This window comes from Sesamum indicum, linkage group LG8 (genome assembly GCF_026168435.1).
Source record: "Sesamum indicum cultivar Baizhima isolate 11 linkage group LG8, ASM2616843v1, whole genome shotgun sequence".
Lineage (NCBI taxonomy): Eukaryota > Viridiplantae > Streptophyta > Magnoliopsida > Lamiales > Pedaliaceae > Sesamum > Sesamum indicum.
Genome location: NC_142664.1, coordinates 2,451,829 through 2,469,288, shown reverse-complemented (window position 1 = coordinate 2,469,288; position 17,460 = coordinate 2,451,829). Strand labels below are relative to the sequence as shown.

At 30.0% G+C, this 17,460-nt stretch overlaps 1 protein-coding gene across 1 annotated transcript; it reads left to right on the top strand.

Annotated features, from left to right (window-relative positions):
• The first annotated feature begins 8,517 nt into the window (after positions 1-8,517).
• Positions 8,518-14,194, top strand: LOC105167454 (Zinc finger C-x8-C-x5-C-x3-H type family protein). The gene is made up of 7 exons (XM_011087187.3): positions 8,518-8,912; positions 9,239-9,411; positions 9,559-9,618; positions 10,961-11,071; positions 11,223-11,513; positions 12,434-12,661; positions 13,621-14,194. Exons 1-7 carry the CDS (start codon positions 8,858-8,860, stop codon positions 13,933-13,935), a joined length of 1,233 nt encoding a protein of 410 aa, XP_011085489.1. The 5' UTR covers positions 8,518-8,857; the 3' UTR covers positions 13,936-14,194.
• Positions 14,195-17,460: the final 3,266 nt, after the last annotated feature.

Genomic DNA, 17,460 nt, shown 5'->3' with positions numbered 1-17,460 from the left:
GGGCAGTGATGAATACTTTCATGGTAAAATTCAATTTGCTCCCTATATTTCATTTTAATTTCAAAATCATCCTCATCATTTCAACTCACTTCAAATTAGCCATTCCAACATATACTTTTCTCATATTATTCTTATAAAACTTTTTTTCTTTTACAACAAATTAGTTTAGTGCTTCACTTTTTATTTTTTGTTGCAATTTAATCCCTCATATATTAATTTAGAAAATAATTATTATTTTAATTGAAAAAATTTATCATTGAACGATTATTCAGATATTTGTGCATATTTAATTTCAAATTTTAAAAACTACTTATTATTTTAAAAGATATATTTATTAATTGGATAAATAAAAAAATATTAAAAAAAGGTAGAAGAAAGTTATGAGAAATTATTGAAAAAAAGAGAAATAGAAGTTGAGAAGAAAGAAAAATATAAATTAATAAAATAATTTAAAAACAAAAAAATTGTGATCTTTACTTATATAAAAGTATAAATAATAATTTGATTGATGACATATCAACATAATTGTTTATTGAATTTTCAGATAAAATAACACCTGAATGAATAAGGGGCCTTATATCCCCTATTCTTCAATATTTTAGCTGATATATTTATTTTTTAATTTTAGAATTTTTTCGGTTTAATTTTTTTGTTCCATTTTTTATTCAAACTCGTTTTCCAACTTAATTATTCAAATATTTTTTATTTAAAAATTTAAATAAGTTCATTAAATTTAGAATAATTATGTTGATATATCATTAATCAAGTTATTATTTAAATAATTGGCCAACGATAAATTATTTCAATTAAAATAATTATAATTTTTTAAGTTCAAAATAGAAGGAGCAAATTATAATTAAAAATAAATGAAAAATAATTTTATGGAGAGAGAGAGAGAGACAAAGGGAGAAGTTTCATAAGATAATATGTAGGCAAATTATTCATTGGAGGGATTAAATTGAAATAAGTTGAAATTATAGGAGTTATGTTGAAGTTAAAATCAAAAGTTAGGGACTAAAATGAAATTTACCCATACTTTCATCCAATGTTTAGGAAATAGATGGTGATTGAACTCGTTAAAATTATTGGGTAACTGGATTGATCGGTCGAATCAAGTTAAAAAAAATTAGTTAATTCGAAGCATATTATATATGTAGCATATTAAAATATTATATATATATATATATATATCAAGAGATTAAGTAAATATAACTTATAATAATATTTTATAAAAATTGCACAATTTATTAATGAATACAATCTATTTTAATAATAGTAAAGATTGATAAACCTCTTTGATGTGTTCCGGATTTAGCAGCACCACAAGAATTGAAGGATTTTCAAAAAAATCCTAGTTTTTTTCAAAACTGATTTGGCCGGTTACTAAGCAGGCCGGTTTTGACCAACTCACATCGGATCTAACCAAGGCGATTTTTATCGCATGAATCTAATCGAAACCATGACCGGTTCTAGGTCGGACCCATTGAACCTGCTAGCCGAATCTAGTTGTGTAAACGTTCATTTCATCAGTTTTATTCTATGTAGGTGGATATTCTGTGGAAATACGTAAATTGCCTTTCGATGTGGATGGGGAAAAAATTAAAGATATATTTCACTTTCGAGCCCATAAATTAGTTGCTAGATCACTTTTGACATCCCGTATTTCAATATCATCAATTTTGATCCTCCACATTTTTTTCAGTCGATCTAAATTAACATATTAGTCAGTTGACTATCCAAACTACTAATAAGTGATCATTTTAGTCAACTAATGGTTAGGACCAACTTTGATCGTTTTAGAAATACTTAGGGGGCAAAATTGATAAGTCGGAACATGAGTTACTGAATGTTATTTAGTGACGAACGGTTATGACTAATTTTAATAATTTATACTAATTTGGCAAGAATGGAATCGACGGATATATCAACAGCTGGTTCGCGATGCAATGTCCCTTACTCGGATTATTCTTGATGAGCTTAGCTTCCATATACTTAGTGTTGAACTACGTCATAGCATTAGTACCATCGCCTTGTATAGAGTATGGCAGATACCATGGCCTACTTAAATTGCCATTTGATTTGTACACTCTGTACTTTTCCTTTACTTAATGAAATTTACCATTATCGAAAAAAAGAAAAAAAGGAAACCTAATTTTTATTCATAAACAGCGGTTATTTACACAGCGATAACAACTTTTTAAATTATAAAAAAATCCCGTTTATATTTTTCAACCACCCCTACTCAAATTCTTATTCTCATCCTATCTAATCTATACTAATATAAAAAGAAAGATTTTTTTTACTCACAAATAACAGTTTGTGACACCGCGATTCCAAAAGTTTTATGTCAATAATATCCCTAAGTTAATTTTTTTATTTTACTTATTTACTTTTTTAACGTGATATGTCGATTTATATGTTTTATTCTTATGTACAATATATTTTAAAGTGTAAAAAGATTATTTATTATATACACGCGGAACGGCATGTCATAACAGCTAGTTTTCAAAAAAATTGGCACCAAAATTAAAGAGATCGGAACATAAGATACCAGGTATGATTTAAAAACTAAGTTAGAGGATCAAAAATAAAATAATCCCAAATAAAAACTAATTCAATTATATAAAACTTTAAAATAAATTAAATCTTGTATAGACTTATATATAATCAAAATAAACTTTATTGTATCTATAGTAGTGTTAAATACAGTTCACTCCCCTTAAATATATCATTTTTATCTATTATCCCCTCAATTATAAATATTATAATTAGCCCCCTATGCTTTAAATAGTTCTTCAAACATGCATATAATAAACAATTATTTATATTTTAAAATATATTATAAATAAGAATAAGATATATAAACCAACAAATCACATTTAAAAAAATTAAATAAAGAAAATAAAACTAATTTAGGAATATTATCAACATAAAAAAAATTAGTTTGAGTTAAATTTTCATATTAGTATAAATAGATAATATATATATAATATGGATGAGAAGAAAATTTAAGTAGAGTTGATTGAAAAAACATATATAAGGATATTTTTTGTGTAAGTAACCGCTATTTGTGAGTACAAATGAAGTTTTATATATATATATATATATATATATATATATAATATAGATATAGATATCACACTGACGTGGTATAACCGTTCCTATTTAATATATGCAGCGTATAGTTCAGACGCATGATTAGTTTTATCTTTTTTTCTTTCTCAAGCCCCAACTGTAGTTCCTGGCCGCGAGGGCGCATGATTAGTTATATTCGTAAAATCGTCTTTATTATGATTTATTTTGGTCTATAATTAATAAATTCATTTCATTTCAAAGCACGCTAAGTGATTAATGTGTTGGCTGCAATAATAGTATTAATTGGTTAATATCATTTTCCAATTGATGCATTTAATTTTCAGAATATGATGGACTTGATTCAGGATAATATTTGAATTAATGGAACTTAAATTCAAATTTTTTGAATTTATTTGGATAAATTTTAAATTTAAAAAATCTCGAATCATTCAACTTCAATTTTGAATCAATTTTGTTAAATATCGATAAACTTTCAAATATTTTGATAGGCTAAATCCATCGAACAAAGTAGGGTAAATTACTATTTTCCTACCTTTGATAGAAGAAATAAGCAAATTGTCGCCTTATGAAAATTAAAACATCAATTCACCCCATTTGATATTGTACATGCGTAAATACCTTCTTCACGTGAATAGTGTTGTACATGCATGATTTTTTCTTTTTTTTTTTCTAATTTTTTTTTTACCTTTATTTCACAACCGTTGGATCTATCTAATATAAAATTGATGGTTCATATCTTATCTTTATTAATCTATAGGCCAGATCAAATGTTACTTAAATCTATGGCCATATGGTTGGAACCTTCACATATACAATTTATATATAAAATTTATAAAATATAAAAAATACAAAAATAATAAAAAAAAAGAAAGAAAAAATTTATGTTTGTTAACTTGAATATGTGGGCCATTTTCGAATACAAACCATTGATTTAAATCAAAAATAAATGTAAACCATCGATTTGTTTCTTAAGTCTAAACCATTGAATCATATATATATATATAGGTGAATAACAATTTATCCCCCTGTGATATTAAAAATGAGCACATTACCCCCTTATGAAAAAATTATAACAATTTAACCCCATATACTTTTTAAAATGAAGCAATTTACACCATATAGGGAGGTAAATTGCTCCATTTTAAAAATTATAGGGGGGTTAATTGTTGTATTTTAAAAATATAGGCAGGTAAATCGCTATTTATTTTTTTATAAGGGGGTAATTTGCTCATTTGCGATATCACAAGGGGATTGCTTACATTTTTTTCTATATATATAGGTGAATTAAGAGAAATATGCAAACCACCTGTATGAAGATAATAATTTACCTATTATTTTAAACGCTAAGAGAAATAATATATTTTTATTTTTTAGAGGAGATTGTTTGCCTATTTTCCTTTTTACATATAGGCAAATTACACTCTGTTCGAATACAGTACCAACAATCAATAAATAACTCCGACTTTGTTCAGACATGGTACTGGTAATAAATTAAGATCGTATGTTCTATCTTCTTTTATAATGATTGTCCAACGACAATTTTTGGAGATTTATTGTTACTTAAAAATATCTTCTTATATCTTAAAAGTTGTTGTACTATTTATGATCAAATTGCATATTATCCTAGTGTATTTTTAAAATTCAGTTGAAAATCTTTTTGTATTTTAAAAATAGATAAAAAAATTCCTTTATTTTTTTAAATATAGCACACTTGTCCCTCAATGATAGTTGAAGTTAACGACGTCAATTTTTTTTGTGAAAAGACCGTTATTGTCCTTATCTATTATATATTATTTTTATTTTTATGACCGTTGATTTTTTTTTTATTGCATAACAGCCGTATGATTTAATCAATATATCTCAACTATTAAATCTAAATTATTAAAGATCAAGATTTAATCAATTTTGATATATATTATATCTATAATTATAAAATATACAATACAAAATATTATTTATAAAAAATAAAAAAGTAATAAAATTAACTCCACCCCCACCCCATCACCAAACCAGACTCCCCTCCCCTCGCCACCCACCCTGACCTCTCGTGTTGCTCAACACAAGGGGGGCGAGCAACGCCAAGGAGGGTGACGGCAACATCGGCCCCCAACTTGGGTGACCATGATGCGGCGGTTGCACAGGGAAGCACGACAGTCGCCTATGGGTGATCTGGGCGATCACTACACGGCGCTTGCTAAAGTTGTGTCCTTGTTGCCCAATTTTTTTTATATATTTTTAATAAATTTAAAATTGATTTAAGAAAAAAAGCAAAATTTAAAAATGATAAGAAAAATTTATTTAAATTTTTAAAATTTAAAAATAGTAAAAGAAAGTATAAAAATTCATTGTAAATACATACCCTAGTGAAATTTAATTTATTTATAGTATATAATTTATTAAAATTATTATAAAATATTAATTTAAATTAGTTAAAAATATTATTGTTATTGTTCATTAACATTTACGTTGATATATATTTAAATTTTAAAAAATGAACTTAGTATATTTTTTGTATTTTGATATTAATTTAATTTTTTAATTTAAATTATAAATTTATAAAATAATGTATATACATTTTTTTGTGTTTTGATATTTAAATACATATAGTTAAAAAATAAAATTATGTATTATTTAAGAGAGATGAAAAATATAAAAGAATTATTAAAAATAAGGTTAAAATAAGTACATTTGACCATAGTAATTTTAAACACAATATAGGCATATTTTTGTTAATTAACAACAAAAAAGGTCAAAATCAGCATAATAATCATGCCCACTTTCACCACCCGCTAATGCACCCTACCTTTCATTAGTTTTTAATGGAAGAATGGTTTTATGCTGGATTTTAGAAATCACAAACAGTTTTTTGCTTTTTTTTTTTAAATACAGGGGAGTTTTTAGCTATTTTAAACAAATATAGGGATGTAAGATGCAATTTGGCTACTATTTATTAAGAGGAAGATTTCTAAAATAACTACATTGATAAATGGGTTGGGTAAACAAGAGTGGGCGAGTTCCTCGAGATTAGGGGTGTGTTTTAATTTTATAGAACCAGGGCAAGTTCGAGAGGCCCGAGACAAGTATCAAATCTTGACCCGATAGTATTTATAAATAAATTAAAATTTATAACTCATATTTAGTACAAATATGAAATATTTTATAGAATAAATGATATTTTTAACATAATGATAAATTATTATGTATTTATAAACAATTATTTAATTTTTTTCCAAAAAATTATATTAATTAATTGAAAATTAATGACGGAGTTATGCAGGATAGACTCATGGGGTCTTAGGTTGGGGGCAGAGAGGGTTTCGAGTCCAATTAGTATCTGGACAGGTTAACAATCAAGGTGGGACTATTCCCATATATGAGACGAAAAACTCTCAAATATATTTATATAGGGTAAACGATAACTACATTTTATATGTTTGACATAAGTATAAATATCTTTTATTATTTGAAAAATTATAAATACCCCCTCAAACAAAAAATAATTATGCAGTTTTTACAGAGTGAGATGAAAACTACTACTTTACCCTTGTTGATTTTTTTTTAAAAAAAATATCTGAAAAATATAAAAAAAAAATCAGAGGGTGCGTAATGTAAATAATCCCTAGAGAGTTTAGTCCAAAAATATATTTTAAAAAATTCTAAAAAATATTTCAAATTTATAATTTATAATTCAAAAGGGTATTTTGATTATTCACCGTAAAAATTAGAGATAAAACTAATGGAATAAGATCTTTATTAGACGAAGGTTAATATTCAATTGTTCATGTTTTTTTTTCTAATAGTTGTTTGAATAATTATAAATTTAAATAATGTGAACACCTTCAATTTTAATATTAAATTATATTTTTATTGAATATTAACGTATTTTAAATTTTTTTAAAAATTGTATTCGAATCTAAATTCAATCCAAATACCACTTCATATATATTTCGAAATTTTTATATTAAAAGCAAAAAAAAAAAAAAAAAGGGAAAAAAGACCCAATGCTATAGGTCGGTTCCATTGGGTCCCACACTATGTACGAATGCGACGGCTCTGGCCCTATCAGAGATGATCAACTCACTGGTCCCCATTCACGGCTGTGATCTTCCTGCCTGCAGCGCACGCTACAACTTTTGCACCCCCTTCAACGGCCACGATTTGTCGCATTTCCCCTCAGGAAAAAAATTAATAAGAAAAGAAAAGAAAAAGGAAGAAATAAATTATGCCCTGTATTCCGCGCCCAAATCCTCTCTCCTAGTACCATACGCCGTAGCTGTAGTAAACACAACTATTGAAAAGACAAAAAAGCCCTCCGAGTATTCTAATAGCTGTTATTATCTTTCTTTTCTTTTCTTTTTTAACTAAAACTAATTAAAATATAAAAATAAGTAACTGATAAATAATTTATTTAAATATTATATCTCTAAATAAAAAATCGTGATGGATATTTACATTTTTTATATTTTCTAAAATAATTAATTAAATAAAATTAAATTTTCATTATTATTGTATGATATGACATATTATACGTGGTGTTTATATACGATAAATAGTTTATTGATATTAATTTGCGTTGAGAAAGATATAAATGTCACGAGTTTAAGTAAATTACAATATTTTTAATGCTACAGTGATCAATAAGTATATATTGGACAGTAAATTAATTATAAACCAATTATTGATTAACATATCTAAATAAGTATATTATGAATGTCAACTTTAATTTTAATCAGTATAAATATATCATACCAATTTTTATGTTATTTTTTAATATATAGTTATCTATATGTTATATATAATTTATATTTACATTACAGAAGTAAATATATAATTATCAGAAAACTAATAAATATTATTATTTTTAATATCAAATTAATATTTACAAATTTTTATCATCAAGTAAAATTATATTTTGAATTCTTACAAATATTTTACATATAAACTATCATCCGCATATATATATATATATATATATATATTAATATTTCCTCATATAAATATATTATAAAGCATATATTCTTTATTGTAGTCAAAATTAATAGATAATGTTTTACCGTATTTTATAAAAAATTAATTCATATCAAATATAGGATTATCTGCATCCCATACAACTCTTTTCGACACATATTTTCTTTATAATAGATAAACATATCACAAAATAAATTTTTTTACATAAATTAAATTTCATATCTGTAAAAAAAAAAATCTTTATTAACTAAATAAAACTTTTGCTAAAACTCACATTTTTTGCAATTTCTTTTATAAAATAAATTGTACTAGAATTTCAAATTTGTCAACATTGTCTACATCTTAAGGGTAATTTTATCTTTTTACATCCACCATCCGTACCTTCATATGTTGTGTTTAAAAGAGAATATGCTTGTACATGTAATTTAATTATCGTATACGAGTGCTAAGAAATCTTTCGTGAAACAATTTGCTGGTTTAAATTTTGGGAGTTCTTCTCTGAAGATCTCTAGAGAGAGAAATCGAATAATTTTTATAGGAATGATGAAAGAATCCGAGTGATAGATTTTTTTGATATTATTATTATTTTTTGATTAATCAGAGGAGAATTAATGTTGGCATGATTTCTGAAATTGCATCAAATTAAAGTTGGCATGATTTCTGAAATTGCATCATTGATCATAATCATACGCATGTTTGTTTAGTGTTGGAGTATATATATCGAAATCTAGAGTATTATATACGGTATAATTATCGTATCAAGTATAGTGCATATAAAACTTTTTGGGGATCGATGCCGGGAAATCGAAAATTGCAGAGGAATGGTTCAGTGCCCGATAAAGTTGAAGGTATGGATTTCTTATTTTGGAAGATTAAATTCTTTTTGGTATAATTATTTTTTCTTTTTGGGCGTCGATGTGTTTTGTAGTAATGATCTTTTTTTGTTTGTTGATGATCGGTGTTTGTTGCTGTTGTAATGCCATTAATGCATCAAATTTATGATTTTCCTTTATTTTAGAATGTAACTCTATTTTTTAACAAAAAGTATAACTTTTGTTTGTCTCTGTGTGAATGCGTTGTTTCGCTCCCACTTTTTATTTTTATAAAAAAAATTCTTCCTTTTATTTTTGGTTTTTTTTCATGTTTTTATTTCAGTCAGTGATTGATTTTGCAGAGGTCATGAGACGGTTAAAGGTAGAGGAGAGCGATGATAATGGTAGGGTGGGTGATGATCCGGGTGCATACCCGGATCGACCAGGTGAACCGGATTGCATATATTATTTGAGAACAGGTTCTTGTGGTTATGGAACCAGTTGTCGTTTCAATCATCCTTCTAATGCTGGACAAGTAAATACTATTGTAAAATGTTTCGTCTCTTTGTTTATTCTCTATCTATCGTGTCTTCACAATCGTGTGCATTTTAATTGCTCATTTGAGCGAAAGAAAGATATTGAGTGGTTTTTCTTTTTCCAATTTGTTGTTGATGATGGCTAGGTGTATGGCGTTAAAAACACTAGTGAGCTGCCAGAAAGAGCGGGGCAACCAGATTGTGGGGTAATTTATTTTTCTATTTCTTTATTAATTTTCTTCTTGAGGATTGTGGTGTACATCAAGTTCTTAGGCTGCATTTTGGCTTTTGGTGTCATCTTTAGTCTTCGTTTTTCTTTTCCTGCACACTGGAAATTGATAACTTTGTTTGGTTAGATATCATTAAGTAACATTCTTGCCTTAGACAGTGGCTATAGCAATAATCTTGACTGAGAACATAATTACTGGAGCTACCCTCTTTCCCTTCTTGTGGTGTGTTTAATTTGGACTTGATTTTTTCATCTGAAAAATTCATTTTCACATGATCCATCCAGGCATTACTTCAAATTTTCTTTTCACTAAGCTAGTGGTTGGTTCGTATAGTTTTCAGGGGCTGGTATTGAGATTTATGATACTAAAGAGCAACATGCCTGTTTCTAGCTCGTTTGCAAAGTAATGTGAATATGAAGTTTATCTTCATTTGTTCCTCATCATTTATGGTAATATAGCATGCCATACTATGTAAGTATTGCATCAATCTTGCCCATAGATTATCAAGGTATTTTGCTATTTAAGATAATTTATGTTGTGATATGGTGTATAGTTATGGTTTGTGGTTATCATTTAACCAACTTATTTTAGGACTATTGTGAATCTCTTATGATGTTGGACATCTGATTTCAATTAGCATCAAACATGCACTGAACTTTTGAAGTTGAAGAAATATGTTTGATTAATGAGTACCTTTCAGGTTTATTTAGCATTGAACTTATTAACTCAATGGGTAATTTAATGTCAATTTGCACATAAGTAGACCGAAAAGCCTGATAGTTTCTCCAAGTTTAAGATATTCATAACTACCTGTATCTTCCATGAATGATCATTTCCTAAATGTTTATTCTAGAATTAAATCATTAAGACGTTGAACAACATATATTGGCTTGACAATCAGTTCCTTTATCTGTTCAGTTCTTTCTATTAGTTATGATCTTTATCTTATTTTCCTACAGGATGATGTTGGCATTTTTATTTATAGCTTCTTCTAATCTATCTATGAATCATGTTAGCTACTCTTATCAACATGAAATGTCACAATATGAGTCATTAAGCATGAATGTAATAGGTGTATGTTTATGATTATTACTAGTAAGTGTAATTGGTTGCAGTTGGATTTATATTCTGGAGTGGAATGATGAATAGCTGTGAGTCCATAGTCAAAAAATAAGTTGATAGTTCTTGAAATTTCCACCGGTGTTTTTCTATAATCTCCAATTATATTCTTTTGTAGAATTATGAAGTAGGTATTAATTTCAGAATGTTTTGGTTAATAAAGTCTATGGCTCTTATAATTGATTGTTGTATCTTGCAGTATTATCTAAAGACAGGGACTTGCAAATATGGATCCACATGTAAATATCATCATCCTAAGGATAGGCAGGCAGATGTCTTAATGAATCTTGTAGGCCTACCAATGCGCCAGGTGTTGATGTCTTTCTCGTTCTCATCCTTTCAATTAATTCTCAATCTTATTGCACGATGTCGGAATAAAATCTGATATAGATATACCTCTAAAAAGTGGAGTTTTATGTAGTGTGGTTATACTGATTGTTGTCGATTGTGTGTGTCTTCAGAATACAAGATCATGTCCTTATTATATGCGGACTGGATTATGTAAATATGGATATGCTTGCAAGTTCCATCACCCACAACCTGCAACAACAACTAATGTCTTACCAGTAATAGGACCTGTCTATGGTTCTGGTGGCTCTACAGGAGCACCTTCACCTGGGGCACCATCTATAGGTGATCCATCAACAACACCATTGTCAAAGGCAACTTACTTTTCCAATTCACTCCTTCAACTTCCACAAAACTATATACCCTTATTTCTGTCTCCATCACAAGGATGGAATACATATATGGTATGTTGTTTTTGGTTGAATATATATGTGATTTTTTTCCATCATAGCTCGCCTTATTTTTCATATTTTTCATTATATTATTCAATTCATTAAATATATAATTATTGTTTATACATAATTATTTTCTATATCATATTGTTTTGGGGACACCAATGTTAGTGCTAGGATCAACCTTTGTTCCTGCATTATTTCGGGTGTATATAATTTTAGTTCTCAGTATTCCGTGTCCTTGCCGAATTGCTATAATGTCGGTTGCATCTATTACAAAAGTCCACATGAAGTTATTTTTTTTGGACTTGTTACTCTGAGAATATGCTATATACTGTGGTTGGTTAGCAACTTAACTATTTTGAGTACCCAATTCCTATCTTGTTCGTTTTTGCAATAAATCCTTTTAAAAGCTTATGCCTTACATAATGTACATGAGTACTTCTTATCATAGTATTTTTTTAGTTTAATATAAGTATCTTTTACTGGGTGGGAATTTGAAACGTGTATTGCAAGATCGCCTTCTAGGATTGCAGTTTAAGCTTAGACCTTGCTTATACTGGACAACACATTGGCATGCACAAAGGATTGGTAGAAGAAAACTATGATATAGGAGATTGTATCAAATGTTATTATTATTATTACTTTTTTTTTATTAATGATAGACTCCTTTTAGCCATTCTAACCCTGTTTCTTCTATTTTAATAAATAAACCAGTGTGAGTATTGCAAAAATTACTAGTGAAACCATTATCTTATTTGCTTTATGCAACCTCCATTCTGACAAGGCATTGATTGTCAATGAACGTTCTAGTCAATGCCCTATTGTTGCATCATGTTGTTTGGGGTTGATGTGCTTATTTAGAGAAATTCTAGTTCATCTTTTATATTATGTACATCACTGCTAATACGATGTCTATTCCTGGTCACTAGGGTAGTGTCGCTCCTTTGTCTGTTACTAGTGTTCTTACTACACCAGCTTCTAATGGGCAGTTGTCAGCCTCATATCTGCCAGAAAGACCAGATCAACCAGAATGCCGATATTTCATGATCCATGGTAGTTGTAAATATGGATTAGACTGCAAATATCACCACCCTAAGGAGAAGATCTCACAAGTGGCATCAAGTTCTCTTGGCCCACTTGGGCTTCCTTTAAGACCTGTAAGTTGCTTCATCTCTTTCTCTTTATATCGTTTTCTTTTATGAAGGTAAGCGTCATCTAACCAACTAGATTCATTTGTTTGGAATGACTTTAATACATGCCATTAGCTTGAAGTAAAACAACTTATATTTAATTTGGTGATCATTTGACAGCATACAGTAGAGCATTCAGTTATTTTTGCTTAACTGATATGAGTTTGGTGTTGTTGCCTGCCGACATGATTCTATTCCCTTTTCCTCTAACTTCCATAGAAAGTTTAATCTTTTAGAGTTTGAGTTGTGTAATTATGTTTTTGTTGCTTGTATCTACATTCTACTTTATGGAATATATTTTCTGCATCTTTTTACAAGCATAATGCTGGACAATTTTGGTTATGAAGTAAAGTGAATTTGATTTATAAGCTACACTATTCAGTGGTAACAATCTGGTCGCTTGTTCGGGTTAAATTGAAGTGTCAAGGAAAATTTTTTGCGGACACTAAATTGCTTGTTGGCATTGCTGGGTCACTGAATTAGCTAACTATTGTCTTTACACGCTATATATCCTGAAAATTTATATGTATTCCTTCCATTAAAATTATAATTTTTTTTTATCAACATTGCATATTACAGAAAGTAATATGAATGAGATTATTTGTGACTCAGGTTGGAATTGTGTCTTTATGTTTAAGACCAATGCAAGCACTATAAAGGGAGGAATCTGAATTTTATGATAACATAGATATAGGTAAAAAGTTTGCATCCATTGAAATTAATTAGATTGGCAAGAAACTAAAACTAGACAATGCAAAAGCCAGGAGAAAGCTCACGATGTAGCCTGATGTACCTGTAAATGATCATTGAAACACATGGCCAACCTATAGTGCCATATGAATAAAAAGTTCTTTTGTAGTTTTTGCCCTTACTTGAATTTGATTTTCCTGCTGCTATCTGACAACTTTTCTCCTGTTTAAATGTAGGGACAACCCATATGTTCATATTATAGTCTTTATGGACTTTGCAAATATGGGCCTACGTGTAAATTTGATCACCCATTGGATGGATATTCTTATGCATATAGTCTGGCCGTCCCTCCTCTGGCTGCTGCTTACTCGTCCACCACACCATATCAGAGAGCAACACCATTGGTGCCCTTGTCTGAAACGTCTCTGGCCAAACCATCAAGGGTGAGCGATTGCATCAAGAAAGGAGAAACTACAGGCAATAAAAATCAGCAGCCCAAGACAAAGAACGTTGGAGATTCACCCAATCCGTCTGATTCTCTACCACATTAGTCCAAGTCGTCTTCTGAGGTTGTGAATGAAACTGATTAACAGGTTGTTAACACTACTAGAACCAACACCGAAACAACCACCACCAAGATGATGTGAGGTAGAGGTAGGGAAGGGGAGTGTTGGTGCTGGTTTAGTTTTGTTTTTGTTTCTATCTTTATTTTATTTTTTCCATTATCTTTGCCCACATTCTCTTACTTGTGGAGGTACTGTTATGTGAAATTAAATTTAATGATTTGATAGGAAGACTCTTTCAGTTCTATATGTCCTTTTTATGTCTTTTGGTGAATGAGTTGAATGGAGAAAAGGGTTAATATGCTCCTTTTTGTTTGTGTTTGGATTTTGCTATATCGATTTTCTTTTTTGTAAATATATTATCAATTTAACCATTATAAGTTCAAATCAGCAGCACCAAAAGAAAAAAAATTTAAGAGAAATTTTGGAATAATGGACAATATACTACTACAATAGCATACAAACTTTTCAAATCAACTAGGGAGAAGGTGCTGTGGGCTAGCCTCTTCAGGGGGCCACTTAAAATACCAGAAACCATTTCATAATCGTGGTTTGCAATTCTGAGAAAATTGTCCACTTTAGATAAGAGTTCGCTACACATTTAATTGGTAGAATGCATGCTATAACACGGTGCTTTAGAGACTCAATCCCATTTGTATTTCCAATCCCTATTCCAGGTAGTGCTTGGAGCAGCTGCGGGTTGTAGTTGGACTGAAGTGGCCACCTTTACTTTGGCATCAGGCCATCACCTGCGCATCTAAGCTATGAAGGGTGGAAGCATCTTATCAATGCTTCTTGTCGAATAGTTCTGGCCTAACTTGTATACCATCTCTGGATGGAGTGAAACAAGAAACGATTTCAACATACTATCAACAGAATTGGTCAGTTTAATTGAAGACCAAGTTTAGATTAGGAATATTGGAGAAGTGCTAAAGTTGTCATTACAATCTTTTGTTCTATATAGATTTTGGATGATAACTTAGTGATGATATAATCACAATACCTTTTTTTCTATTAATGCAATTTATATTTCCCCAAAATAGAGAAGAGAGAAAGGGGGAGAGGAAAAGAGAGAGAACATGATGGAAATGAAAGAGAAAGAGGAGGAAGAGGAAAATTTCAACATGCTTGATTTGTTATTAAAACTTAAACATATTCTTTTTGTATAGAGTCAAAATCTAAAGTTTTACAAAAATGGGTGTTGCAATGTGAACATTTGATAACACATAAATTTTGGACTTCGATAATTTGAATATGAAATTCTTCTAAACAATCAATTCATTTTATCAAATTACTTCACATATATAATTTTTAAAAAATAATTATATATTTAACAACTCTATTCAATTTTTGGCGGTTTTTTAGTTATAAATCAAAATCAAACTAAAAGTGCAATGCGGTTTTATAAAAACTTTAGAACTACGATTTGTAAGATAAATTATAGAAAATGATTTAATTCTATTTGATTGGGCGATTTGAAAGTTTTTTTTATCACCCCTAATGATTACCACACAAAATGGGCAAGCTCTATAACTCTTATATGAAATTCAAACTCATGAATTTTAAATGAGAAGTTAACAATTTAATTATTGAACCATGGTATTGCTAACACAAAGAAAAACAATTAATTTCCAAGTTTACAAATTGAGTAACAATAAAAAAAATCATTGATGGGGACCAGTTGCTTGTAGTTCTCGAATTTCAGGAAGGGCACCTCCCGATGCGGTATCTGGGGCTCTCCCTCCTATCTGCTAGATTATCTCTAGCTGATTGCCAGTCGATGTTACTGAAGATTGATCAGCGTATTAAGGGTTGGGAAGGTATGGTTTTGTCTTACGCAGGACGCATCCAGACCATCAAATCCTTCCTCATGGCATTGAGTGTATATTGAGCTTCAGCATTTATTCTGCCCAAGGGAGTTATCCGTGAGATTGAGAAGCGACTGAGAGTCTTTCTATGGAAAGGTATGACGAATAGTGGTTATGCCAAGGTAGCGTGGCGGGATGTATGTAGGCCGATTGAGGAAGGAGGTCAGGGTTTACGTGACATTGCTATCTTAAACCGCGCATTAATGTGCAAAAAGCTTTATGATGTGATTTGGTGTGATAGGACGTCCATTTGGGTGGAATGGCCTCACTAGGGATGAATACGAGAGACATCCATTTGGACAGTATTAGACCGTGGGGGTTTGTAGGGATGGAGGAAGCTCCTTCGACTATGCTCCTTATTGAGGTCGATGGTGGAATATCATATTGGAGATGGATCTTTTGTCTATCTTTGGCAGGATTCGTGGCACGAGCTTGGCCCTTTAATTCACCGATTTCCGCGAGGGCCGCGGCTACTGGGTCTAGGCGTTCAGGAGAAACTCAGCCGCATTATTCAGGATGGACAATGGCATTGGCTCATCATCCACGTTATGTTGATATTTGGAAATCCTACAGGCGCTACCTATGATCCATGGAGAGAATGATTCCATTATATGGCGTTATAATGATGGTCTACCTACTGTAGCGTCTATTTTCGATATCTGGACCCACCAAGACCTAAGGTAGGTTGATCTTCACTACTTTCGGGTTCCTTTAAGATTTCGAGACATAACTTCATACTATGGCTCGCCATCTTAGAGAAACTTTCCACGGTTGATAAACCATGGCTCTCTTACCTAGGTACATGTGTTGATGGAGAGGCTGAAACCCACAATCATTTATTCTTCAGATGTAGTTACTCTCACAGGTGCTTACAAGCTATTAGATGATTTGTACCATTTGCGTGGCCTAACCGCACTTGGCCACTCGATATTGCTTAGGCAACAACTAAATGGAGGGAAAAACATGTCATTAACATGGCATATCAGGCACTATTGGCTTCTTATGTGTATCACATCTAGTGGGACCGCAACTTGAGGCGATTTGAGCATTTTGAGCGCACGACCAACACACTTGCCTTGATTATTGTGGAGGATGTTCGTCAGAGGATTCTTAGTGTTGATTTATCTCGCTCTGTTAGCTCATGTGCGTTATACAGATGTATTCCTTGTCCTGTCGAGGGAGAAACCATACATCGATCACTGTTATATTATACGTCTGTACTTTTGCTAAATGAAATTTACATTTACCCCAAAAAAGAAAAAATCATTGATGCTTGAACAACTCCCAATGACTTAATTTTTAATGATTATAAATGATATTTTTCTTGATTTAATTATAATGATTATATTTAAAAATTAAAATAATATCTCCTAAACATTTATTTCCTCTATATTCTTTTTGTGATAGAATATGCTTCTATAAAACAATGGTTGAAAATATTGACTCTTAACTATTATTTTTTTTAGAAAAACAATATTATAAAATATTTTTTAATTCTTATATAATAAGTATTATATGTATAGTTAAATAGAAGTTTCATTTTGAAATGAAAATGTGCTATAAATATGTTGACACATTAGAGAGGAAACTGCAATATAGAATATTTCAAGGGGGCAAAATATAATATATATATAATTTACTCGGC